Source organism: Mycteria americana, chromosome 10 (assembly GCF_035582795.1).
Source record: "Mycteria americana isolate JAX WOST 10 ecotype Jacksonville Zoo and Gardens chromosome 10, USCA_MyAme_1.0, whole genome shotgun sequence".
NCBI classification, from domain to species: domain Eukaryota; kingdom Metazoa; phylum Chordata; class Aves; order Ciconiiformes; family Ciconiidae; genus Mycteria; species Mycteria americana.
This window is the reverse complement of record NC_134374.1, coordinates 16912418-16939362: the sequence shown is the minus strand read 5'-3', so window position 1 is coordinate 16939362 and position 26945 is coordinate 16912418. Positions and strand designations below refer to the sequence as shown.

At 47.5% G+C, this 26945-nt stretch overlaps 1 protein-coding gene across 8 annotated transcripts in view; it reads left to right on the top strand.

The window, feature by feature from the left end:
* Positions 1-26945, top strand: part of MBNL3 (muscleblind like splicing regulator 3) — a 98957-nt gene that overhangs the window by 27064 nt on the left and 44948 nt on the right. For 4 of the 8 annotated variants that reach the window (XR_012777254.1, XM_075512756.1, XM_075512758.1 and 1 more), the window contains exon 2: positions 6977-7964. The exons of 3 other annotated variants lie outside the window; for them this stretch is intronic. Coding sequence is in view for 4 of the 5 variants with exons in the window: in XM_075512756.1 (XP_075368871.1) it covers positions 7791-7964 (174 nt within the window). In the remaining variant the exon portion in view is untranslated. Of the gene's footprint in view, positions 1-6781; positions 6801-6976; positions 7965-26945 lie in introns of those variants that run through there. One more of the 8 variants, XM_075512760.1, reaches the window with a different exon arrangement.

The window sequence follows — 26945 nt, the reverse complement described above, 5'->3', positions numbered from 1 at the left end:
CAGCAGATAGTGGCAAATAGTTCCCAGCCATTTGCCTGTGGAAGCACTTTGGAGAAGAGCTAATCCCACAGGATTGAAGGGAAGAGGAGTTCTTTGAACTTTGATGGACAAGAGCTGGTGGAGGTTCATGAAGAAGGAAAACAGATTGTGAAGATTTCAGGTGGCTGAGGGAATAGGAGCACTGCAGTCCACAGTGAAAAATGGTAGATTTCAGAAACAAAGGGATTTTTTTAAGTATTTCCTTAAACTTGGCGTTTATTTTTCCTGTGATTGTTTGCTGCAGGGTGTAAATGTGGAGAATTGCATGTATGCAAGGGAGGATAAAGTTCCCCAAGTTTATTTGTACTTTTTTTTTTCTCTGCAGTGAAGGGCTTCCTTCCCTCACGATGCTTTATTTTATCTTTTTTCTCTTTTCTTTTTTTCCCCCCTTGCTTCCTCAGCTGCCACCTCTCCAGGTAAGAGAGATGCCTAGGTCATGCTAGGGTAGCTAAGAGCACTGGGGAGTGCCCACAGGCAAGTGATGGACAATCCATTTTCCTGAGGATGGCAGCACTGCTGTCCTCTCAGAGCACCACAGCTATCTTCTGGGGTGCCATAAATCCAGGACCTTTAGCAAGGTCGGCGAGCTTCCTAAGAGGTGGGATGCAGTATGTGCAACTTCAGCCTTCCCCACTGAGAAGTGGGAGGATTTTTCTTGTGCTGCTCTTTCCGTAGAGGTCACAACCAGTAACCCACACTCTGCAAAGTCGCTCTAAGCCAGTGGCATGAGTGAGCGTGGGGGAAGAAGGACGAGCATTAGTGGCTCCTTCAGCACAGAGATGTGTGGTATTTGCATGCCCAAACATCCGCCTTGTGTGCACAGCGACTTCTGTAGTGGATTTGTGCCTGCCAGCGAGGCTTTTCCATTGCAGCAGCATTGGGGGGTTGTTTTATTTGTGCGTGTGGCTTCTGGGTTCTGCTGTCCTCTTCTGAACAGACGGCACTTGGGGCTGAGTTGACTCTTTGGCACGCGGTGTGATCCCTGGTGATTCACGGCCCCCAACATCTGTGATAAGACCTTGAACAGAAACTTTTCATGCATGGCCGTGGTGGAGGAAACCTGCTCCTTTTCTGAGTAACTGGTAGAAGAACAAAAGAACGTTTATTTTCTTCTAGCTGTGAAGGTCTACCTTAAATTAAGTAAACTGTTCCCTGAGGGAGAAAGTGTCCAGGTACAGAATGTTCATAAAGGAAATATTCAAAGTGTCTACTGCGTCCCTAAAGTGTTTGCTTTAAAGTATGAGGGCCAGAGTGGAAAAATAGAATATTATTTTCTAATTTGAAAGCAAAAATACCTCTTGCATGCAGCAGAAAATAAACTGACCTCCTTTGGGCTTGATACTGCAGCCCATTAAGCGCACAGGCAATGAGAAGCTATGGAGAAGCCGCTGTTTGCCGAGATGGCTCCTGTCCCAAGTGCACAGCCTGTGTGAGTGCAGGGGGTGGAAGCTGGCCCACGTTGGAGGCAGCCCTGCTGCGTGCAAACTGTCGGCGTTGCAACAGCAGAGGAATTGGAGTCTATAGGAATCTAAGCGCTGCTGGGTTTTATGTGATATAGGGTAAGAGCCTTGCTAACTGGGACTTCAGCAGTGGAGGATCCATGCCTTGACCTTACGGGTGTTATTTTTGTAGTTTCTTTTGCTGTTGTACAGTCTTGCTAGTTCCATTTTTGAACCAGTCCGAAGCGAAGCAGAGCTGCCCTGTGATCCAATCATGGCAGCACCTAACTTGCCATGGGCTTTTGTGAGGCTCAAAATGAGCTTCTCTAATGTCAGCCAGCTGAACTAATGTCATTGTGTTTCTGGCTCCGTGGGTCCTAGATGATTTCCCCCCCCCCGCCACTGACTGCAAGGTCCCCACAAATGTAGGTTATCTTTTCTCATGCATCGCTGGCAATAAATGTACCAGTATAACATTCCTTTTTGGTTCCTTTGAAGAGCATGGATGCAGCTTCATGTGTTCTTCTTTATTACTGCTGTGAAAGTGGAGGAGAAAGAAAGGACTGGAGAAGATGCTCAGACTTGGTTTTGCATGGGAATGTGAAAATGCTGATGGATGGGTGGTGGTATTCTCCTAAAGACTTTTGTTTCTCTTTCAGAACAAAACAGTTCAATGTGCTATTTTCGTTGTTCCCATTTCTGTTCGCCATGCAGTGTTTCCAGGAACACAGCATTTATTTGGAAGGTCTTTTTGATAGTGGAAACATCTCGCTGCTCTTTGAGTGAGGAGTTCCCCCATTCTGGCTTATTGAGGAGGGGGTGGTGGGTGCACCAAGCTCTTCCGTACCCATTAAGATGCAATGAAAAGCCAAGAAGGTTACAGAATTGCCTCAAAGGTGCAAGTGAGAGTGACTGATGAGTGAAAGTGTCATTTGTGCTGCCAGTTGAATTTAGTGCTGTGAGGAAAGGCCATTTTAAAAAATAAGTCTTTTTTTGTCTCTGACAATATCTAGACACTCAGAGAACATTAATAGTTCAGGGGTGGCATGTAAGTTGTGGAATTGGTGAAAGATTTGAGGTCTGGATTTTGCAAGCTTAAGACCAGTTTCTCTGTTGCTGTGCCTCAAGGGTGTCCATCCGTCCAGGCTGGCAGGATCTAAGCTTTCATTGACTGTAACTTGCAAAACTGTGTAAAGCATGCTGCCGTCTGGCAGCATAGGGCTGAGTTCGGACTCAGGAGAGCGGGTCCTCGGTTCCTCTGTCATGCGCTGGTGGTTCATGTTGAGGAGAGGAGCATGCAGACCATCACATACGCTAAAGAAAGGGCATGGCTGGAACTTGGCTTTGGGAAAGCTCCAGTGTCCCCCCACTGTCCACACTGTCCCTATTCCACTTCAGGCAAAGGGGAATAGCTGCTGTTCTTGCTCACCAAGACTATCAGTTAAGGCAACAGCACTTTTGCTTCTCATCTGAGCAGTTGTGACCCGGAAATCCTTGAGGAACAATAAATAAGGAAGCCACCTTGCCACTTCTACTGAGTCATTTTTTTCTTCTCAAAAAAAAAAAAAAACCAAAAAAAAAAAAACCCCAAAAAAACCAAACCACCAACCAAAAAACCTACTCTTTTAAATAGCATCATTTACACTTGGGAGCTGCTTGAATCCACCCTGTCACATAAATTACCATCTCTGAACTTGGCTGTCAGGAAGCGTCCTCATGAGTTGACATCCATGGGGGGTGTCAGTGGAAGGGGATCAGTTTCATGGAAAGCAGGAGGAATTCAAGTGTCAAGTGAATACACTTGTCCTCACATTACCTCAAGCGGCGAGGGCATCTCAGTCCTGCCAGAGGCAAGCCCTGCTGTGACCTTTGCTCCTCAGACTGCCCTTGTTCCCCTTTGCTTCGGTAGCTGCAAGTCTGGGTCTGACATCTGGAGCAAGCCCCATCCTCCTGCATCTCGGGCAATTAGAGCCTGGCCCAGCAAGTGGCCCTGGAGCAGGGGCTTCAGGGATATTACAGTTTCCTTACAGGGATAAAGGCCACAGGCTTTTCTCTCTGCTCTGCTGCTTTCTCCAGCTTTGCTGCTGCCGTTGAAATGAGATTGGCCCATCTGGTAGCGGAGGAGATGAGCTCTGCCAGATGGATCTGGCTTGCTGAGCAGCAGTGCTGGGAAGAGTTCAAAAGGCAGCACCTACCCTTTGTTGTATTTCCTGCACGCTAACGAAGCCCGTGTTTTCTGGAGCTACTTTTTATCCTTGTTGTATGTTGGTTTTGGCGTGGATGCTTTTATTCCTCCCATTTGAAATAAGCGGGAGAACAAAGGGAATAAAATGCCAGTTCCTCCCCCCCTGCCCAATAAAGGGTAATACAAGGGAACTGTAAGGATGCATCGTGGTGAGAATGGTTGCAACTGTTTGCTTCCAGGAGTTGAAACATGGAGAACTGAAGCTTTTATAGTGTCAGTGGCGGGTTCCTGTCTGATGTGTGTTATCCTTTGGTGGTGTGCACGGGAGCCTCGCTGCAGCAGTATACAGCACTGGCTGTGATGTCAGCCCTGCGTGCATTCGTTTTCAGCTTCCCTGTGGCCACATGGACAGGGAATTTGCAGCATTCCAAACATTGTCAGAACTGTATTTGTTGACTTGCAGAAAAGGCTACCTTGTGCTCCTCTGGGCTGTGATCACGTAAGCTGAAATGCGATGACTGCTGCTTGTGCTTGCTGGCCTCCCAGCTTTGATAAACCTGCGAACCAGATTCATTTATTTAGGCCCTGATTCAGCAAAGCACTTAAGTACATGCTTCAGGTTTTCTTCTTTCCAGTAAGGTTGTCAGCATGCTCAAAGTTAAGCATGTGCTTAAGTGCTCTCCTGAGTACACAGCAAACAAGTGATGGGGGCAAGTGTGTGCTGCTGCTGTGCTCTGCTGGTTGGCATGCAGGCTACAGAATTGAGGCCCCTGGTATTAATATTTTATTCATTTATTTGGCTCCCCCCAGTACAGGAGCCCTAGTCCCACGGTCTGAGATGATCATCTGTCCTTCTGCAGGAAGGTGTGTTGTTTCCATAGCACAGCATATTCCTTGTGACCCGCTCTTGTGCATTGAACAGACAAGTGTACCCTTCTGCAGGGTGTGGGGCAGGGGGTCCCTTCTCAGTTTCCATCAGCAGGACATCAGCAAGTATTTCTTCAGTTCTCTTTTTTTTTTTTCTCCTTTTCCCTAAGAGTTGTAAAAGAATAATATCAACCATGTTACATAATCTGAGTGTCTCAATATTTGTGGTTTAATATTTTGTAGGATTCATGTGACTTATCTTCCATTAACATGACTACCTTCATTTTGAGGACTCTGAGCAGCTTAGTGCAGGCATGTACCTGTGTGTGTGTGCACGTGTGTGCACATGTGTACTCCTGAGCTACACGGGTGAGAGGGTGAATGTTTGTTTTATTATGTTCTTCGGGATTTCTCAAGGTGGAAGGGCTGGGAAGTGGCAGACGTTACTACACTGTGCATCTTTCTGTTGCTGTGTGTTAAGTTCAGACCCACCATATTCAGGCCCCAGCATTAACAGATGCTTGCTTCCCTGCCTGTGGAATAGACAATCCATAAGATGGTTGTATTTCAGTCTGCTCAGAGTAGCTTCTAAGAGAGCATTCTTTCTAATCCCCACCCATATCTGACCTGTTCTAGCTCGTTTTTAAGAGCTGCACCCAGCCAGTCCCTAGCTCCCTTGCAGAAAGGTTTCCACACATCTTTTCCTGTTTGCTGAGCTCATTTGGACTGGGAGCCCACACATCAGTGAATGGGATTCCTGTATGAATTTGCCCTGTTTGCAAAATCAGAATTGATTTAGAGCATCTCTGTTCCTTACAAAACCCAGAAGACATGAGCATGGCTAGATGTGCTTTTTTTCCTTCCCTTTGAAGTTTAAAACATGCCTAGCAAATCTGATGTTTGCAGTCTCTGTTCCCCACCTGATGTGCAAAAATGCAAAGGTCCTTCCAGAAGCATGGGTCAGACTAACCTTTGTGCTGATCCTGCAAGCTGGATTGCAAGGATCTGGGCAGTTTTTGTTATGAACTTGACTTTAATTAGCCTAGGAAATACTTGCAATGTAGGTTTAACAAATGTTGTTTTTTTTAATGTGAAATAATTTGATCTGTGAATCAAACAGCCTCTGTGCCCCACCCCCTGTTGCTGCTGACAGCCTCTTCCCACACTTCTTCCTTGGTAGCATTGTTTGACTGTTCCAGCTCCAGTAGGTTTCAGTTACTGATCAGTGTAATTGCAATAACACACCAATAATAAAAGAGGAATTTAAGCTTCCTTTTCTTGTAGTTGAAGGCTCTTCTCCTGCGAAAGCTTGAAGTCTTAATAGCAGTCACACGAGCAACATCCCGTGCCTGTCAAGTGTTTGCAAAACTGGGCGGCAGTACTTTAGGAAGATAAAGGGCTGGATTTTGGGAACTTGGAAACAGTCCAATCCTACCAGGCGGCATTGGTACAGCTAATATTAGAATGGGAAACTCTAGGGAAGGCTTAACATTTTAGTGGATGCCAGGGAAGCCTTGAATAGGAATGCATTGAAAGTTGCTTATTGTATAACACGAGTTGCTGCAGTCAGAGTAATTCGAGTTGCCTTTTAGTCTGGTGGAAAACTACAGCTGTGAGCAATGAGTTAACTTTTTCCATGTGTGTGTGGCTTAGGTTTCCCTGTCAGGTTTGCTTTTAGTTCTGTAGGCTCTGAATTCATAGAGGAGCGACTGTGAACCAGTCATTTGTCTTCATGTGTCATCCCAGGCTGCTGCTGGAACAGCTCTGCAGCTAGTGATGGGTTAAATAAAACACCTTAAAAATGCAAAGTGGTTATGGGACTGAGCTGTAGCAGCTCCTTCTGCTTTGTATACAAGAAAGCCACCGGCTGCTCTTCCTGCCTGAACGTTTCCTACAGAAAAGGCAGGGGGCAGTTAATGGAGAAAAAAAAAAAATCCTTCCCTGGTCTGGCAGGGCTGCTTGGTGGATGCAGCCCACCCTGCGCTGCTGGCCCTGCGGGACGCCTTGCCGGGCTGGCCGAAACATCGCCGGACAGGCGCGTCGCATCGCCGCGCCGAGCCTGGACGGAGGCTGGGCTCGGCTCGGCCCGTCCCCGCCCGGGCGCTGCCGGGCGTCGCGCGGCGCCTCGGGCCTTGGGCCGCCCCGCAGGCCGGGCCGTGGGGCTGAAGGGCTTTTCCGTACGGCGGGCACAAAACCCAGCGTCTACCAGCCTGGGCCGCTATGAAACGGTCTCTTTTATTGGTCGGCTGCCCGGGCCTGCTGCTGCAACGGTAAACGCCATTGGTCGCTTCCTCCTCCCATGCGCAGCTTGGTGCGGGAAATGCCCCTGGTATCGACAATGGCTGCCGGGGCCGCGCCGCACCGCCGGGGGCCGGGCAGCTCCGCGCCCGCCTGAGCGGGGGCGACCGTCGGCTCGTGGCTGATTCTATTTCTCTTTTTCCTGCAGGTTGCTGAAAAGTGCCTTTCCTGAAGCCACCGCTGCTTGGATTTCTGTCTAGGGCTGCCTCTCTCTGCCCCTCGCCCCCCTCTCTTTTTAATTCGGCGTTGCTTGCGGTTCGTGCCCTGACGGCAACTCCTCCAGCCTTGCCCTTTTTTTTTTTTGCTCCCCATTTACACGCAGTTTGCTCAGCCATTTTATTTTTTTTTTTTCCTTCCCCGAGTATGTAGCAAATATTTAAAAGAAAGAAAGAGAAAAAAATTTCAGACGTCCTTTTGCTCGTTTTGATGCTTGCGAACCGTGATTTTTAGAAGCAAGAAATAGAAGGAAAAAAAACCCCGAAGTTTTCTCCCCGAGGACCGAGACCATTCCACAAACTGAAGTGCTGCCAGCAGCATAGGCTTTTTGCAAGAATAATTGAAACCATTAACTGGAGAGCACAGAATTCTTTTGAAAGTCTGCCAGTTATTTGCAAGTAACTTCGGCAGTGGCACAAAATATAACACTTATATTTTAACTTCTACAATTGCACTTTTAGGAGCTGGCCTCTAATTTGATTTTCAGTTGTTCTGATAAGATTTCTATTTTATGATTGGCTTTATGTTTAATTCTTGTTTAAACAAACACGATTTGACTTAAATGAAAACCTAAGTGCTGATGAATAGGAGTTCTACCAAAGCAACAAGTTAGTTATTTCTTCACGTTTAACTTGAATTCACTTTTTTACCCTTTTTTTAAAAAAAAGAAGAAAAAAAAAGATCAGCAGTAAATACTGCCCTGAAGAAGGGTGTGATTGCTTGCATTTTAATTTTTGTTTTTTAATATGGCTGTAAACGTTTCCCTGGTTCGTGATACAAAATGGCTGACGTTAGAAGTGTGTCGAGAGTTTCAGAGAGGTACTTGTTCTCGGTCTGATGCAGAGTGCAAGTTCGCCCATCCGTCACGGAGTTGCCATGTGGAAAATGGTCGAGTTATTGCCTGCTTTGACTCCCTAAAGGTGAGGACTGTCTAACGCGTGCATTACCTAAGCTCACTTGCTTTTCCTTCTCTTCTGAATGGCTCGGCGTGCTGGGGTGTGGGTTGTGCAGAACAACTGTTTATTGCTCTGTTTCTGCAGGGAGGATTATGCTGGTGCGGGATGTAGCTCCTGAAATCTAGGTTGGGTCTGACATCAAGTGCAATTGCCTGGAGTGCCAGGCATTGCAGGGGGAGAGAGGATTTTATCCAGAGTGTTTTCCGATGGTAGCTCAGGTCTGATATAGCTGTCCTCGAAATGGAGAATGCACGTTGTGGGCAGCAAATGGAACTGAAATGAGAAAAGTAGAGAACTGAAACCTAGTGCTTTAATTTGTGTCCAGAGCACATCGGCTGCGCATTCGGCACAGGGATCTGAAATGTGCTTTTAATGAGCAGAAATGAAAGCAGCATTTTAAGATAATGAATCAGCTTTATGTGTATTTCCTGGAGACAGAGTTGCAGATGCACTCTAACGCCGTCCTGTAGATGAGGAACAGCCAAAATATTTGGAGAGCAGCACTCCCAGAAAAATGGGTGTTGCGAAAATGCTTTCTGCAAGGGACATGCAAACGTGATGGCTCTTCTAGGCCTGTCTGAGTTACAGATCAGCCTTTTTGCTAGTGCTTATCTTTGCAGAGTCAATTTTGCAGGCAGTAAATGGCTCTTGGTTGCTTGTCACTGTTGGAGCTCCAGGGGTGACTTTAAAAATTTACCAAACACCTGGGGTCTGAGTCGGGGCAGGGGATGGGGCAGAATGGGCAGATGGACATCTCTGTTTGGGGCCGCTTCACTGCAGTTCTCAGGAGAGGAACATCCTTTTTTTTTTTTCTTTTCTTTTCTTTTTCCCAAAGGTGTGGCTCCTCAAAGGTGTTTTAAATTGGATGGTAAAACCCCTGATACAATATAGATGACTGATGGCTTTTGAGAACTCTTGACATTGTGTTTAATGTTTTGATCAGAGTAATTAACCTGTTTGAGTTTCTAGAAGAAATCTGGTAAATTTTACAAGCTTAAAAGTTTTCCCTTGGACTTCAACTGTTGCTTGAAAAGATTTGGTTTTATTTTTATGAACATAATGAGTAACAGAACTGGTGGAATTATTTATGCACAGGTTCAGACCAGGGCTGGATCCGGTCTAACATGGGTTTACCCATTTTATTACTGTTTGTGGCTTCTTCATATTTTCAATTCTGTTCCCTTTTACCAAGAAGTTCAAGCTTCCTATTTGCATTTGGTTTTGCTGTTTTGAATCTGATTATATGCAATGACTCTTAGTTATACAGTGACTTTCAAATGTTCATTTACGTTGCTGGTTTGCTGACAGCGAGAGACAAAAATATTTTTATCGGAGAGAAAAAAAGTCATGTTCTTTATGCCCTTGAAACTTTTGAATTCTAGCCAGTGGCAGTGCAGATACTTTGAATAAAGAGATTAATATGTTTACACTTTATAGCATTTATTTGTGAACTGAAAGGAGTGCTGTCATGCCATGTAGGGTAGTACCATGCCCCTTGCAGAACTTGCCTGATGTTTGCAGTGTCCTGGGGAGGTGTCCCCTTGTACAGCCACTCAGCTTGGCTTGGCTCTGAGCTGCGCTGTAGTCCAGTGTCACTCAGTGGGTGACAACTCCCCATGTGTGCTGGTTGGGGTGCACAGTCTGCAGTGCGCCCGAGTTCTTTGTGCTGGCCCTTCTCTGCACAGCTGGGGCTGTGAGATGTGCAGGACCAAGTGTATGGACAGCTGGGGTTCAAATCCCATCCGCTGGCACAAGCGAACACTTCTCCTGCTTCATCTGCTTCAGCAGCAGGGAATGGGATGGGCAACACCATGTTGAGAAAGCAAAAAATGCCAAAGGAGTAGAGTATGGTCTTCTACAGCTCAGCATGTTTCCTGTGTAACTGGCTGTTAACTAATGTTCTCATTGCAGTTTCCTCTTGACACAGTAGCAGATGCCCAGTATGTGCTAGTTAAGTGGCCTGAATTTTTCAAGGAACAAATTTTTCAGGCTTAGGAAAGCTTCGTGGAGGGCCGACAGCTCTGCCTTTGAGAAGTACACCGGGAGGAGAGGTCAGACTATGCAGAGCACGTGGCCAAGGGTTGATGGTGGGGCTGTTTCTGCACCCCACCTCCCAAACAATAAGTGGGTCTTGAAGCCCTTCCTTCCTCCAGCCCCATGGCTCTGGTTGGTCTCACTGGGCAGAACCCCGGTTCTGCTGTGCCATGGAGAGCTGCAGTCCCCAATGCCGCGGCCTCTGTGTATGTGTGTACGCCATGCGTTTCCCAGCGAAGATAACTGCCCTGGTGACTAAACTCTGGAACAATGGTCTTTCTGTTCTTGGGCTGGAGCTGGACTTGCAAAGCCCTGTTTGCAATGGTATCGAGGGGCTTGTGGTCATAATGGTGGCCTTCCTTACTGGTGAATAGAGAGATGTTACATTCTTATACCTGTTAAAAAGAGGCTTTTCTTGCCCATCCTGTGGACATCTTTGTGCGCTCAGTTGCTGTTTCCCTCCGACAGCTGTTGAACACTGACCCTCCCTCCTGGGGAAGGCTCAATAGCTGCTTAGTGCTCTTTTCATCTTTTCACGACCTGCATTAGCAGAACATCTGTGTTGCTTTATTGGAGACAGGATATAGGATGCTTGCAGCTCTAATAAGTTCTCCCCGTTGTCTTGCAGTCGCCCAGGGCTTTGTTCAGAGGTTGCTTATCTGCATCCATTGTGCAGTGCTGTTCCTTGTTTTTTTTCTCACAGACCTCTTAAGCCTGAACAATGCCTTCATACAGGAACTTCTGATAACCCAGCATACAATGGTTTCACCTCGCTGGTCAGGTCATGCACAGCATCTATACGCTTACTGCATCTCACTTTTTTCTTTTTTTTTTTTTTTCATTCTTTTTTTTTTTTATTCCCCCCCCCCTCAATCTCATATAGCAGTTCTGCCTTTGTTGCAGTGGTAAGAGCAGTAATGCTTCCAGAAGCAGTCAGGCTGCCTCAATGTGGGTTGTTTCACGGGTGAATGTGTGCTACCTGTAAGCTTGTGAAGAACACACAGGACTCCTGAAGGTAATGGGGGAGCTTCACTGATGTTCGGGTGGGGTTCACCAGGGCATGCTCTGCAGGAGCGTTTTGTGGTTGTGCAATGCTTTGGTTGTGAAATATTGAGTCTTGATTAGGTTGCAAGTGCAGGGCTGGATCTTGCTGTCCTGAGCTGTGGTTCTTCGAAGGGGGAGTTTGCACATTTGTAGGCAGCAGAAGGAACCTTTCTCAAGCAGATTGATATGAAACTTAAAAATAGTTCCTTGTGAGAAGCTGTTCACAGATTTGAATCAAATGCCAAGAGAGCTCTCACTCTCTACTCACGCTTCCCCCCTCGTTATTCTGGAAGAACAGTGTTGTCTGAATTAATTTGCGTGAATGGAAGGGCAAGCTGCACTGCTTGGTGGAGGGCAGTCCAGAGGCATGAGAGCTAGCCACCACTGGGCCACCCCCCTTCCAGAAGTGACCATGAGGGCTGCTGGGCAGTGGCCGATGCTCTGCAGTACCTCCTAGGCAGGTCGTGTGGCACCTCTGAGACGTTTTGAGCAAAGGAGAGGAGCGTAGCGTCATTGCTGTAAACCCAGATGGCCTTTGGGTTCATTCATTGGCTGCTCTCCCAGGCTTGGTGTGCACCATCCCGTGCATAGCTGGTGCTTTCTACAAGGGTCAGGACACGGTTTGCTGGCTCGTGGCAATTCCTACAAAGGCTTGTCATGGCACTGTGGTGGGCTGTCTGCAAGCGCTCATCAAGTCATTAACCTTCCTATTCAGGCTGGATCAGGCAGGCGTGGTATGAGCCTGTCTGCTTCTTAATTCCCTGGCCAGCAAATTGTTAGTTGTGTTCTTTGGTTTCTAAAGATGTCAGGAAGGGAAAAAAAGCACCTTCTTTGGTCACTAGAAACACTAATTGAGCAGTAAGCTGAGATGGGTATTAGGAGATAGTGATGTATTATATAAAACTGTATGTAGGTAATGCACACCAGGTGTTCACAGAGGCTTTGATTTATACTGCTCGCAGTTTGGCTATCTGCACTATGGACTCATGGTTTAAAAAAAAATTACAAGCCCAGCTTTGTGGGGTGTGTTGTTGTTTTTTTAAATTTGCTTTATGAGTGTAGATGTTTCCATATGCAAATCAGTTTTGAAGAGCATTTTGAAAGACAGAATATAGTGTGGTGAAAATTTCAGGGCTATGAATTTTGACTTTGGGAGGTCTAATTTAAAAAACATCATTAAGCTATTATGTGTTTCAAAGCAGTTCTATATATATAAAAAAGGCGAGTTGTCTGTGAACAGGCAAAAAATCAGGAGTTAAAAGTACAGTTTTGTCTAAATTGTGTGTTTTCTAGAAGAAGTGTTATTGTCTGGTAATAGTACTCAAAGTCCCATGGCAATCTAAAAAGTTTACTGTGCTTGGGCAGTAAGTTTACCATATGATCTTGAAACTGGTGTACCTGAGGCTGTTCCTTACAGTTTTCATGCTAACTTGTACCTGGTTTATGCTGACTTCACTAGAATTATTTCTGACATGTTACTGGTTTGCAATCAAATATATTTTTTTTAAATTTAAATAAACTCCAAACTAGAAAACAACTAAAAACACCGACTAAACTTAGCATATGGTTACGCTCTTACAGAGGAAGAAGAAAGCAAACAAAGCCATAGCGATATTTTTGGAGACACTCTGCACGACTCCGCTCAATGTAATGGAGATGCAAATAAACGAGATGAACAATGTTGAGCCAAGTCACCTTTGTGAGAAACCTTTACTTCCCATGGGTCATTAAGGTGACAGCATTTGTGATGAGAAGTTGATTTGCAGCAGCTTTCTGTCTTGTCTGGATGCTCATGTGTCTTACGGCACATCATAAGTGCCTTTTTATAACTAGTGAATCAAACATCTAAAAGCAGGGAAAAATGTATTTAGACTTATTTATAAGAACTGTTGCTATTGTATTTCTCTTGAAGTAGAGTGGTACTTCAAGGAGAGTAAGAGAGCTGAAATGAAAAAACAGTATTTAAGTCTGATCCCTTCTTGTGTATAGGTTACAACAAGCTCCGTGTTTTCGCAGCGTAATTTAATTGGCACACGTGCTGTGTATACTCTCTGTGATGTCTCCAGAAGGTTTTCGGTGCAGCTGTGGAATAGAGACTACTGACGGAGAAGCTCACCTGGCAGTGCCTGTGGCTGAGCGTCTCCCAAGCCTGCCCCGGTGTCTGGGCTGCAGATGCTCTCTGTTGGGGTCAGGCTGGTTACTTGGATGGTGTGTGACCTCCCTAGGCATGTTCAACTTCCCAGGGAAAGATAAACCTTGTTGCTTTAATCTACCTAACTGATCTTTCTGTAGGACAGAAATCTGTGCAGAGCGTGTTTGATTTATTTAGCATTATCCATAGGTTTCTCTGATGTCCCAGCAGTCTCACTTCATTTATCTGTGACTTTTGACAGCTGAACCATGACAGATGAGCACTGGTGAATCTTGCTATCGTAGTTTAAAAGGTTGCTGCCCTGAGCTGTCCCTTTGCTTCTCCATTGCAGGTTATTGCCTCTACCACAGGGTTAGCAGGAGGACAGAGTGCCTTAGATGCTGAACATGAAGTCCAGTGTCTGAGCTGAAATCCCCTTAGTCCTGGCTCTGTGTGGAGGTGCTGAGTGATGAATGTGTTTAACTGGAAACAGGCTGGTGCTACCTGGTGACTGTGCTGCAGAGACAGCAATAGACAGCAAGGGGCAGGAAGATCTCATTATTGCCAACCATTTGCAAAGATGTAAGGCAAAGTCCTTGCCAGGAATTCCTTATCTGTGCTTTAAAGCAAGCAGGTGATTTTTGAGGCATGCTATGGAGGGAGAAGAGGTTGGCCCTGTCCTTATCTCTATTGGGTCTTCCTGCAGCTGAGCAGCCTCAGCAGGGAACACTTTATCTTAGCCTTTACATTTCCAAGGATGTGTGCTTTGTAAAAGCTGGTGTTGTCCAAGAGTAACATGGCAAAAAAGGTGGGATGTCCATAGGTTTCCTGGTGTGTAGTCTAGTTCTGGTGTTACCTTGGAGGGATGCTCCCTTCTCAGCTCATTGCTGGAAGAGTGGAGGAAGTGCTGGGAGTACTGTGTAGCTCTGATGGAAACCATGAGAAGTGAGACCCATGCCAGCATAGAGGGCTTCTTGGGGGCTCCTGGAGATGTGAGCTGGAGGGGGACACACTGTTAACTGCCAGTCAGTCAGTACAGAGGTTGCTGCCGTCAGTACAGAGGTGGATGTTAAAAGCCTATGAGGAAGCTTGCAGGGAGTTGTCTGAAAGGAAATGCCCTCCAAAGCTATCAGTGTGACACTTGTAGCAGTAGCAATAGTTAAATACTTGGAGTTCACATTTTCTTAACTGATAAGGCTTGGACAGCTTCCTCCTGAAAGTGTTGGTCCCTCATAGGCCAGATTGGCCTACCTAACAGACCTCAGGCTCTTACTCACGTGGAGGATGGATATTAGATAACTTTGCGTATTTGCTGTGCAGTGGGTGCTTGGCAAATCTAAGCATCTGTGTTGCTTTCCCCATGTAAAGCTGTAGGACTGTTGTACAGGCTTGGTCAACATGAACACATTCATCCACGAATACCAGTAACAGTGAAAGTCACTTCTGAACACTTTTCTCCCTGTCTGACACGTTTTCCTGTGGAGGGGAGTGTGTCTCTTCCCGCCATCCTCTCCCACCTCTGGTGGCTCTCTTGCATTGTCCCACTTCTGACTCCTTTGATGGCACAAGGCAACGTGGCTCTTCCCCTGCCCGTTGCGTGGCATTGCTGAAGCCAGGCCTGGGATTGAGAGTCTCCAAGGCAGTGGTCTTGCCCTTGGGGTGGCTCTGGCCTGATGAGTATCAAAGCATCAGTGGGGAGGGACCCTGGTGGCTCTTTGCCCATATTGTGCTGCAAGGTGAATTCATTGGGACTCTTCTTCTGCCATCCCATGGGTACCTGTAAGCGGAGTGTCTTGGCAGCCCTCCTGGAGTGCCTGAGGGCTGGGCAGCCCCCGCTGGGGTGAGGCTGGGGTTTGACTCATCAGGGGGACGCTGAACAGATCTCCTGTCTAAGGCAGTGCACGGCCACAGGGTAACACCAGGTCCAGCCTTGTGTTTGTAGAAATGTCCTCTAAAGGTCTTCTGTTTCTGAACATGGAGAGTATTGTCTGTGCCCCAGACCTCCTGACCCCACATATCTCCTGAGGGCTTGCCTCCAAAGGGGCAGATGCCATTGCTATTACCTGATGTTTGGGGGTGCCAGTCTCATGTGTGGTGTCCCTGGGCCAGGTTCAAGGGGCTGGCAGAGGTGCGGGTGCAGGCTGGGAGGCACTCTTGGTGCAAGGGGCAGCCACGGAACCGCTGTCCTTATTTTCTTTCTTCCTGCAGCTAATGAATTAATTTATTACAGCTTTTCCTTGGGCCTCAGACTTGTGTGCATTTTCCCTTGAAAGTATTGGAAAGCAGAGCAGTGGCTACAAATTTGTCCTGAGACCGCACTTTGGAGGCCAGCCGCTTTGGGGAGGCAGGCCAAGCAAATTCAGCAGAAGTGTTTTCCTGCCAGCCTCTTCTGTCCTCACCAGCCAGCCCTGGCAACGCAGGGCCTCCGCTCCTGTCAGCAGCTCGCATTGCCCCAGTCTTCTCCCTGTGGGGCGAGCAAACCACCATCCCCAAAGGATAAAGCCAGCAGCATTTACATTATTAATATCAGCCAAGAGTAACCTTGGTTTTCTGGTTGGGAAGATGATGGTAAAGTGCTGACTGCTGCTCACACTTGCCTAAAAAAGCAGAAGAGAAATTCTTTTGGGATGTGACTCTAAACCCTTCTGAGCTGCTGTGTGTGCTTAGGCAGATACATTTTGAAACCTTTTATGGGCATATTGCAATGTTGCATGGGCCATGGCATGCCACCTCCTGCTCCTGAGGCTTACTTTCCTTTTTTAAGGGCAAAGCCCTCCAGACTGAGGTTCCAGTTCTGCAAAATACTTAAGCCTGATTTTAAGCACTGTAGAATTCCTGTGGGCAGCAAAGAGCTCGTAGCGCTGAAGTGAGCTGTTGCATCAGGTTTTGAGAGGGGGGAACGGTCCCCAGCCATTCTCCAAAGGGGGAGAACTGCCTGTGGTAGTCTGCTTTGCCACCTTTGGCTTTCCAGTTTGGAAGTTTCCTTGCACATGCTCAGCACATGCACCTGGGGCTTGCAGTCCTGCCGAGTCTGCTCGGATCTGCAAGCACAAGCTCTGTGCCTGTGACCCAGTGCAAATGCAGCACGGTGCTCTGCAAGCCCCAGCGTTTCCTCTGCACTGGAAGGAGGGAGATGGGGCGCTGAAGCCCGGCTAGCAAGCTGCGGCAGCTCTTGCATTTACTCTTGCGTGGCTGTGAGTCAGAAGTTGGCCAAGGGAGCACAGAGGGTTGTGTGTTTGTACAGTAAGCTCTGGCACCTCAACAGGTGCCGAGCTACAAGCCATGGCACTGCCAGATCCACATGGGGAAGGAAGTTCAAGCTTTACATCTTCCAGCCCTGATCTATAGCAGTAGCTAACATTGGGATTCAAATAGACGCCCTAAACCTGCAAGTCCCTGTCCCTGGAGAGAGTTTGGGGCAAAGAGGATCCTTGTATACATGGAGCCACACTTGGCCATGGTGTCCTGTCTTGCTGCTGTGTCAGTAAAGCTACCTAGCTGCTTCTCTTGCTCATGACTGCATTAGCCCAGCGAAGCTAGCTGAGGGAAAGGCAGTGGAAGATGCCTTTGAGGAGGATGACTCTGAACAGGCACGTGGAGTTGGTGGATTTCTTCAGCGGCATAGCATCAGTTTGATGCTAAAATCCCTTTGCTGACAATAGCTTTCTGCCACTTGGTTCACCCATCTGAAGGAGGGTGCAGTAACATGCATTTATGTAATTGAGCTGTTTGGAAGCTTTAAAACAAATACAAACAAGATGTGCCAGGCTTTCTGGAGAGCCCATCATCTGACATCTCCCACAGAGCATTTAAATAAGTGGTTAGATTTCCAAGCGAGGAGCTGAGCTCTTTGAAAATATGCCCCTATAAATATTGTTATGCTGGTATTAAAATAAATGCTTTGAGGCACTTGGGTGAATGTTGCCCCATACAGGCACAGTTTCACTTATGGCTTATTAATGTTGGTTTATTACTGTTCATAAAAAAGCAGAGAACCAGGCACTGACTCCCTTGTTTGCCCTACGTAGCCTCTCATGCCATGTGGGATGATGGCCTTTTGATTAGAGGAAAGGCCAAGGATTTGGAAAGCCAGCTTTCAAAGCCCTGCGATGATGCAGGCCACTTTAGTGTTGTAATGTCAGTCTCTGTGCCTAATTGCACTTTTTGACCTCAACAGGAGCAGTACAAAGAAAATGCCTTTGAAGACTGAGTGGAGCTGAGCTACTGTAGTAACAAGTCTCTGGGTGTTTTAGACAGATGTCCTAACTGAGTAAGCTTTTCAAACCCTGGCTCCTTCTAAATGAATAGCTATCAAACACAGTTAGTTCTTCTGCAAGTCTACCTGTTAAAAAAGCCCCCTCTCCTATAATGGCAGCGAAAATATTCAGCTTAACCATAGCTAACGTGGTAGGATAATAAAATCTTTCTGCTATCCATGCAGTAGAAAGTACATGGCACAAAAGTAACACTGATCTCCGCTCTCGGCAGCCTTGGTGCTTTACTTCTGATTCTCTGAACATCTGGTTAGTGTTTGGCCTTGGTTTTGGGTTTCAGTGACGTGGTTACTCGATGTCCCCACCGTCAGAGGAGTTGGAGGCTGTTGATGCTGGAGTGATGGATTTTTAACCTCTAACTCTGCTTTTTTTTTACCTCCTCTGTCTGAAGCCAGCACCTGGGCACGGCTCTGTGCTGTTCTCTGCGTGCTTGAGCTCCAAGCTGGGAGCTGGAGGTGCCTTTCTGCAACATTTAGCTTAAAGCTGTGGGGAAGGTGCATATTCCTGAGGGGGGACAGTTGGCTTGCTGGGACATGAGCATACTCAAACTAAGCAATTCCCCAAGTTTGTAGTGAAATGTTACGGCAGATGGCCTGCTTACGATGCAGGATATTATTAGAACCCTGATCGGTGCTAATAAGGTCATTGGCAGTGGGGGAGGAGGTCGGTGTCTGACCTTGTTTGAAAGGTGGCAGCCTGCGCTCTGGGGGAGAAGTTTTCTCTTATTGTACTGGAATGTGAATGTTTAAAACTAATCTGGCTGCACAGTAGAGAGGAAGACCCACCGCCCAGCCCAGTGCGCCTGCTGCGGGGATACTGGGGACGCTGCTGCCCCCCCCCCCCCCCCCCCCCCCCCCCCGAGGTAGGTGTGCAGAGCACTATTAAAAAGTGGAGACAAGTTCTACTTTAATTAACAATCCCAAGAAAGGGAACCAGGAGCAGTTTAGCTAGTCCTGCAGACCAGGTATGGTATCACAAGGCATTGCCCAGTCAGATGACTGATTAGTGGTGTGCACTGAGTTTTATCATGCCTCTGAATATACTCTGCATTAACACAGCACTTGCTTTTAGCTGGTCTCTCCTACATAGGTATCATAAAAAGCCCCAAAACAACCACTACAGACAGGAGTGTTTGGATCAGCTGAGTTGCATTAGTGGTGCCCACATCTCTGCCCAGCACTACCCACCCTAGGTTCTGATGACGATTTAAGCCATTAGCCCAAACCGTGCTGCTTTAACTCTATTTGTCTCCTTACTTCTGGTGTGCTGTGAGCAGCTCTGGGTATTTATTGAGAGAAAACAGCTCTCAAACAGGGGCAGCTGGGAAAGCATGGAGTATCTAGCTGGGGTGGAGGAGATGGCCAGGGGCAGCGCAGACACAGCGGAGCTGCAGCCAGCCCGCCTGAGAGCGCAGCCGTCATTAGACAGTGCTTCCCTAAGTCCTTGTTATCCGCAGGGGCACGGCTGGTGCTGGGAACAGTCACACGGAGATTAGGTCCTTAAAGAGCCCTGCCACAACCGAGCAAAGTTTGAAAACAAAACCTCAGTGTGTAATCCCAACTGTGCTGGCCGATCCTGCTGACCGGCATTTCTTCCTCTTGCTGTCGGCTCCTGAAGGATCAGAGCGTGAGTAAAGCTTGCTTTCTCGCCATTAACTGATGCTTGATCCCACACAGTCAGTTCGTGCAGCGTTGTGCTGTGTGCAGTGCTTGGGCTCTGCTCCTGGGGTCCCTACGTGGTGCTGCAGATGCCAAGCGCTGGATGAGTTTGGCAGGAGGAAGCAAGAGCCTCGCAGGGTTGGACGTTTCAGGCCACGCAGTAGTGCTTGAGTAGCTGGGGCAGCGGGGAGTTGAAATCTGGACATGTAGATGAGCCTTCAAGGAGGGCTTGGAAGGTCATCCAGATATGGCAGAGGTGATGGTGTTCAAGGTCAGCTGTAGGAAGGAAAGCACTTTCCTCCCCGTGAGGGAATCTTGTTCTATAAAACAGCGGATTTCCGAGACAGAGAGTTGTCTTTGGAGGGGATGTCGCTCCTTCCCAAATGCTGTAGGGGTAGGTGTTGAAGATGCACCTGGTGCTTTCTGCAGGACCCCTCTCAAATCTTGCTCCCATGGCGCAAGACTTGCAGCCTTATGCCTTGTTTCTCCTTTCTGCTCCGTTTCCTCCTCCCCTCCAGGCTTATTTGTCCCCGAGCCCTCCTGCAGCTCCTCTCCATCCCTGTTTTTAGGTGTAGTGTCTGCGGGGACTGAACAAGGCAACCTGGGAAGTCTTTTGCTCTCCGCCTCTCCTGTTGCTTCAGCAGTCATTTTTATTTCTCGGTGCGTCTGGTGCACTTGCAGATGAAGAAGTAATCATCATGGTTACCTCCCTGCAGACTTTGGCTCCCTGCCGTGTCAATCGTGTTGCCTGTAAAGCCTCCGTGGCGTGCTGCAGGGTGGGAGCTGGAGCAAGGCAAGCAGGCTGAGTGACTCAGAGGCACTCAGAGCAGGAGAGCCATCAGGGTTGATAAAAGCAGGACAGGGATGTCTGAAACCTTCACCGAGCTGCGAGAGACAGACCACAAGGGAAGGCGGCGGGGGTGACTCTGGGGAGGAGCAGAGCGGCTCCCCAGGGCACTCTCCAGCGGGACGGGGGAGCTTGGGGAGGTGGCAAGGACCCCTGCCACCCATCACTGTTGGTGTTACCGGCATCTGCTGGCTGGCACAGCGCAGCGGGGCACGGATTACCCCGCAGCACCAGCACAGCCTCCCTGCCAGCTCTGCGTCACGCTTCTGTCACCAGAGCCCACTCAAACTGCTCCTGCGCCACAGTTGGGGGGGTGGGGGGGGGAGTCCCTTGGGGGCTGAGAGGCAAATGGGCAGGATTGCTTTTAGCTAGCGATGCAGAGATGGGAAGGGCAGGCTGCCTGCTGCTGGGAGTCAGGAGCTCAGAAAGCATCAAGGGCATCGCAGCCGCAGCTCTGCAGCTGCAGCAGTCCAGCACGGGGCGGCTGGCACGCAGTCTCGGTATTGCTGAGGCTTCCCCTAGCCACCTGGGGTTTTTCTACCAAATCTGGTGTATTTAGACTGAAAACTCCTCAGGCTGGGACCGTCTCATTCTGTGTTTGGGTACTAATCGGAGCAGGACCCTGAGCTGTAGCATTGATGAATATTTGTATTCCCACAGCCAAAAATCCCCTGCTGTGGCCTTGTGCGATAAAGCACAGATTGAATTAAGAGGATTTTCTTTGTTGTTGTTTTGTGTTTCTCTGCATGGGTTTTTTTGAAGAGTCCACAGTAATGTAAAATGTTTAAAAGTCTTTACTCAGAGCTGACACTAGCTAGGACAGAAACACCGCTGAAATTTTTTTTGTTATTGTTTTGATTGTGCTAATTCTCAGAGTATGATTTTAAGCATCCTTTCAGAGCTTAGCCCAGCCAGAGGAAAAGCGTTAGCAATTTCCTTAATATTCCTTCTTTCTTTGTATCGGAGGTACTTGCATAAAAGTTTGTGCAGGGATTTCCGCCGGGGCCTTATCAGGAGTCCATCTACCTTGGTTTAAGCAAGTGAGAGCATTTTTTCCAGCCGGGTGTTCGCTGACGTCGGCACCAGTCGTGCTGCATTCCAGACTCGCTAATGACACTGGAGCTTCTTTGCAGCTACTCCTCTCACGTGGCTGGAGAGGCTGCAGATGTCCTCAGGAAAGGTCACTCTTCCTTGCAGAAAAAATCTCTCCTAGCCTGACCCGATATAGGCCCATCTCGCCTAAAAGCAAATGTATGTTTGCATCGCAGCTGACCCATCCTGGCTGTACCCGATCAGGGCAGTGAAAGGTCTTTTTCTTGTTGCCCTTTTAGGAAGGGATTGTGCTGTGTCTGAAGGTATCTCTTGTCAGTGGCAGGAGAATATGTGAGGTCAGGTGTCTGCCTGCCTAAGGAAGTCATGTTGTCGAGATTGCTTTCTAATAGAAATCGGCCTTTAAAAGCTAATCCTTGCATCCCTCCTTGTCTACAAAAGGTTGAGCATCAGGCTGTTGGTACTGCACCAGTGACCAGGACAAGGATAAGCAGCTCAGAGTAGAAGTTGAGGGCAGGAGTTTGGAAAGCAGAGCAGTAATACGGAAAGGGCAGAAAAACCCCACAGTAATTTGATCAGTTTGCTTTTTGTGACTGAAGCCTGAATAAGCAAGCGTGTCCACATGGATATGCTTTAGTCGCTTCTACCTCCCCCAGCTTTTCTCTACTGCTCTCAAACCTAAATAAGTGAATCTGGCAGTTATTAAAAACACAAGCTCCAAACCCCAGGCAAATGAAATGAAAGCCCTGATCAGTTCCATTTTTGTTGGTCTGCTGGGACAGGCGGACGAACGGACACACGTGCATGCACATACACGATGCATTCCTTTCTTAGCTGTTCTGGCACTTGTACCAGTGCCACTCAGAGGAGAATTTAGGTCAGGATTTCTGGCAGGGCAAAAGTTGCATCCTGCAGGAGCAAGTGGATACATCTACCCAGTAAGGCTGTACAACCTTTTCAGTGTCCTGTCCTACAGCTCTTGTTACAGGAGAGGGAACAGATCTAATCAGCAGCTACATGGAATTAACCTTTCAGCATCTGAAATCATGGTTTCTACAAAATGGATTATCTGCTAATCCCCATTCCTGGCATTGCGTGGAGAAAACAGAACTCCGTTTCTAGATTTTTGGGGTCTTTGGGCTCTGCATCACACAGTGACTCTGAATTCTGGGTCTGTAGGTCAGCGTGGAGTACAGGGTGAGCAGAAAGCCTCCTTGAGCAGGCTGCCTTGCAGTCTCCACGTTGACTTATGTTCTGGGAAGGGTTTATTACTTGACTGTGCACAGTTAGGAACAAGAGCATACTTTGGCTGAGCGAGGTAGGGAGTGTAAATCTGCACAGACCCTCACGCGACTTGATAACAGGCTGGGGGAACAGGGGTCTGCGAGGAGTGTTGTAATTAGGACAGGTAGAAGTTTTGCTCTGGCTGAGGCTGTTTTAATAAATCCATCATAAATGAACAGGTTTTCAGATATTGGCACAGAATTTGGCATCCTGTCCCTTAAGGCTGGCTGCCTGCATGGTACTTGTGACCAGTGCATGTGAACTGTGGTTAAATTTGTACTACTGCTTGCAGTTCTAGCCCAGAACTGCGTTATTGCAAAATTCTCCTTTTGCCCATAGAGGTGGCAGTGCATTATCTTTGGCATTGCAAGTCCATTGTGTTTACTTCCATGGAAAAAGGCCTGTCCTGTTGCTGCAGCTTGCTGTGCTGCTCTGTGGGCTCAAGTCCTAACAAACATTTACACTGCCTTAACCTCCCTTTCACTTGAGATGGTAGCAAAGATCGGTCACATCTCTGCTTTCTAGTGCCAGGCACTTAGAGAGTACTTCTGAAGGTGTTTTCTTAAAAGAAAAATCTCCTCTGTGACTTAAATGTGCATACGTTACTGGCTGTAATAAACAACAGGCTAAAATAGATCAGTCTGCAAAAACTAACTGAGGTGGAATATTTGCCTAGGGCAAGGCAGGCTTTTCTTTTTCTTTTTCATCCTTCCTTTCTCTTCAAGCCTTGCTGCCTCCTGGATGACAGAGGGCTGTGATTCAATGTTACTTGGCCTGGATGCCCTCTTTGGAAGCCAGGGCCCGCATGAGATGTGTGGTCCTGGCCTGCTGTGCTTAGCAGGCTGCAAGAGCTCTCTTGAAGGTGCTTTTTGTGTCTGCACCTTTAATCCTCTCACCAGCAGCACGTTCATTATACCATGGGCGTGAAATCTGAGGCCTGGCATGGACTGGAAAGATTTGGGGTCCTTGCTCGGAGATGAGTGAGAGCATGTGGAGCTGGTGGCACGTGGTCAGCCCTTCTGGTGGTCTGGTAGCTTCTCTGCTAAGCTGGAGCGAAGGGGAGGTGGGGTGCTGTGCACAGACCTGCCCGGCATGTCTGGCTGAAACAGGAGCATGAGGGCACAGCTTGGTCTTTGGTGGACTTAATGGTAGCCAGAGAGGCACTGCTATGGGAGAAGGTGGCGGGAGGGGTGGGCTTTGATGTGCAGCAGGAAAGAGATGAATGGGAAGCAGTGAAGGGGGAGCCAAGCAGTGGGACAGAGAGGAGTGAGAGTAGGAGAGGAGCTGGGGACATCAGTGGGCAGCCATCAGGGTGAGGGGCAGGGGGAGGTGGCTTTGCTCTCTGCCTCTCTGCTGTTGGGCAGATCTCAGCTGAGAGCAGAAAGGTGTCCTCTGCCTTGGAGCGTCAGACCCTGGGCTCTGGCGGGTGTCTGGGAGCAAATCTTGGCTTGCAGTGGCAACTGCGGGCATCACCCTCTGCTATATCTGCTTGCTTCCCTGCAGTCACCTCCTGCAGTGGCTTAAGCTAATGCACAGAGGGACTGTCGTGTCCTGTTCTGACATCTCTTGGTGTTTCCAGCTGAAGGGTGGAAAGCTGGGGTGGCAGTGCCGTGGTGTACCCCAGCAGGAGTCATCAGCATGCTTAGCAGAGCCCAGCCATCATCCTTCCCTGCTCAGGGTGCTGCTGTGCTACCCCCTGCAGCCCCTCAGTAGCTGAGGCTGAAGCACATCCTGCAGAGTTATTTTTTCCAGTCTGAAGATTCTCCCTGGGAATTGTCAGCCCAGATGGAATTAATTTTTTTTAAAGTTCTTTCATTATTTTTTGAAAACCAGGAATCTGTTTATGCCCATTAAGCTGTTGCTTTCTGAGCAAAGCAACAACACAAACAAAAATTGGGCTAATCCTCAGCTGGTAAATTGTTATATTCTGCCAAGTTCTAAACACACACACACACACACCCCCAAACCAAAAACCACCCAAAAAGCCCAAAACCCAGCCACCCGCAAATCTCCTTTTATTTGCAGATTCATTTCTCTCTCTAAAATGCAGTGAGAATGAGGTTTTCTGAGCGTGGCTTTGCCCTCCACAGGACAGGAGGGAGGGTTTGTGTCGGACGCTTAGTTATCAGTCTCCGGGCTTCCCTGTTTGTCTTCTCCCTTGTGTAAACTCCAGGAGCGAGGCCGCTGGAGGTGGTCACGCGTCCGATATTTGTATTCATGAACACAGTGCTTTAACATTTATTCTCCTGGGCTTTAATGTACTTTGCTTGGTTCTGTCTACGTGTGGTTTGCCTGCTGCAATTGTAATATTCAACAGACACTGTAGGTAGAGGAAGGTCAGAAGCATCAACTTTCCATATGACCTTGACAGATTCAATCAGCCGGTGGAAGTTGTAGAATTGGATTATGGGATTTGCAATGAAAAAGTGGTTTAAGGGACAAGAGAAACTACACTTGCTATTTTCAAAAGCTGGCCTGGTGTAATAGCAATCAGGAGGGACAGAACTGAGGGAGATGAAAGGTGGAAGACATATTAGAAGTTTTGTTTTGTTTGGTTTTCTGTGGGGTTTTGTGGTGTTTTTTTAATACAGTACTTCTGCAATATTGTTCCAGGGACTGGCATGGTTTTTTGTAACTTATTACAGAAGAAAAATCAGTGACATGCCAGTGTTTCTATCTTCCAGGTAGAATTGATTTCTTTACTTACAAATAGTCCCACACTGAAACATTCACCCGCAGGAATATTAACGTTGCAGGATGTCACCTGCTTTGCCTCCTACTCTAAACACATGCAGTGATCCCAGGGCTAAATGTGCTTCTAAAGGTGATCTCTTTACCAGGCGCTAAATGCCTTCCTTCGTAATTGTTATCGATCAGTTGCTTGTGGCCAGGGATGTCTGTAAAAGGTTATTTTGCTTGGAGAGAGCCTGTATTTGATACTGTATTAAAGAAACTTATTTTATTGTGCTTTTAACATTCCTAAACCTGGGACGGTAGTGGAATAAGACTTGGAAGACACTAAAAATTATCAGTTCAAAACTCTAAATTGAGGGTACGTCTATTCTGTTTCAACCTCATTTCAAATATGTGGTCGTAACAGACTGATACGGTTCACAAAACGTAGCCTAATCAAAATGTATCAGTGGATACAAAAGAAAAGAACTCGATGAAGTCTTTATTCCTCTCTTTTGTGGAATGAGATTGCTGTTCGTTCCAAGTAGTAATCTCTCAGATAAACATGTTTTTCTGTTCTGTGGCTCTACAGCTCATAAAAAATATACTTGGACAGTGCCATACTCTTTTAATATATATTTCTTAGACTTGGTACACACTGTCCATTGCTTGGAGCAAGCAAAAATGTTCCGCAAACCAAAAACATTAAAATCAATACACGTTTTTCATTGAGCATAACAGAGCATACCATTGGCCTGAGTGAAGAGAGCTTGGCAGGAGAACAGAGCTGGAAAGAGTTGTCAAGATGTAAAAATATAATGAAGGAGCTACAGGGCTTTTCCCCAACAAAATAACTGCTCTGAGTTTGTAAGAACCTTCAAGTATAACAAACAGCTTGGAATGAAAATCCTGCGTGAAAGCAGGAGGACAGCCACGACCTCTTTGTGCTGTCCTGGGGAAATTCAGCAGAACATTGTCGTATTCAGCAATGTGCAAAAGTAAAACTTCACTCACAGCAGCTCTCGGCTTCCCTAATTGCCAGGTGAATGAGGATTTGGGAGTTTAGGCTGGTGCCTGTGGCTGCTTAGAGTCTACTGGAATACAGTAGTTTCATGTCTGCCTGCCCCCCCCCCCCTCCCCCCCCCCCCCCCCATTTCTAATTAAAATTTTAAAAAATGGTGGGGTGATGGTACTTGTTTAAATACTTGAGCTCCATGCTAACGAGCCACCCTTTCTGTATGGAGCTGGATTTGCCTGCTGAGTTCAGTGGTTTGAAGTTCTTGGCAACAGCTGTGAGTAACTGTCACTGGTTAAGGTGATACCAAAAAGGGAGACTAGGATGTAGTAATGCTGCTGTCTCTGCTTTGTTTTTCTCCTGCTCTCATTTGAGCTGTGTAACAAAAACAAGCTTGATAAACGTTTTGAGGCTGCAGACTTCATAAGAGAGTCCTAGATAAGCATGTTTGAATCCCAGCAGAGTGCATCTGATCTTGAGAAACCCCCTGTCCAAGTGCTTTGCAGTTTTATATGCACTATTTGAAAGGACTGGCATCTGCAGTAGGATTTGTCCATGCTGTGCATCTATTTGTTCCCAGTATTTTGCATCTGATGACTGTCTCTTACCTTGGTGCAAGTGAAGCAATGTTATGTGCTCAGTATACTTCTTTCTTTCTTTTTTTTTTTAATATTAGTGAAATTGTTCAGCTGCTAAACTGTTTCTGCCACACGATGGGAAGCATGTCCCCTGCTTGGGCAAAGTGCTGCTATTCCTCACATAGTGCTCATTGATGGAGACCTGTCCCGTTGTACGATCGGTAGGTGACCAAAGCCCCGTCAGCGTGGACACGTGCCACAGCGGGTGTGCGTCTGGTGGCAAGGGGCAGCTTGCTTTCCAGTCCTGTGATGGAGGAGAGGGCTTCAGCACAGCCTTTTCCCCCGAGCCAGTGGCAC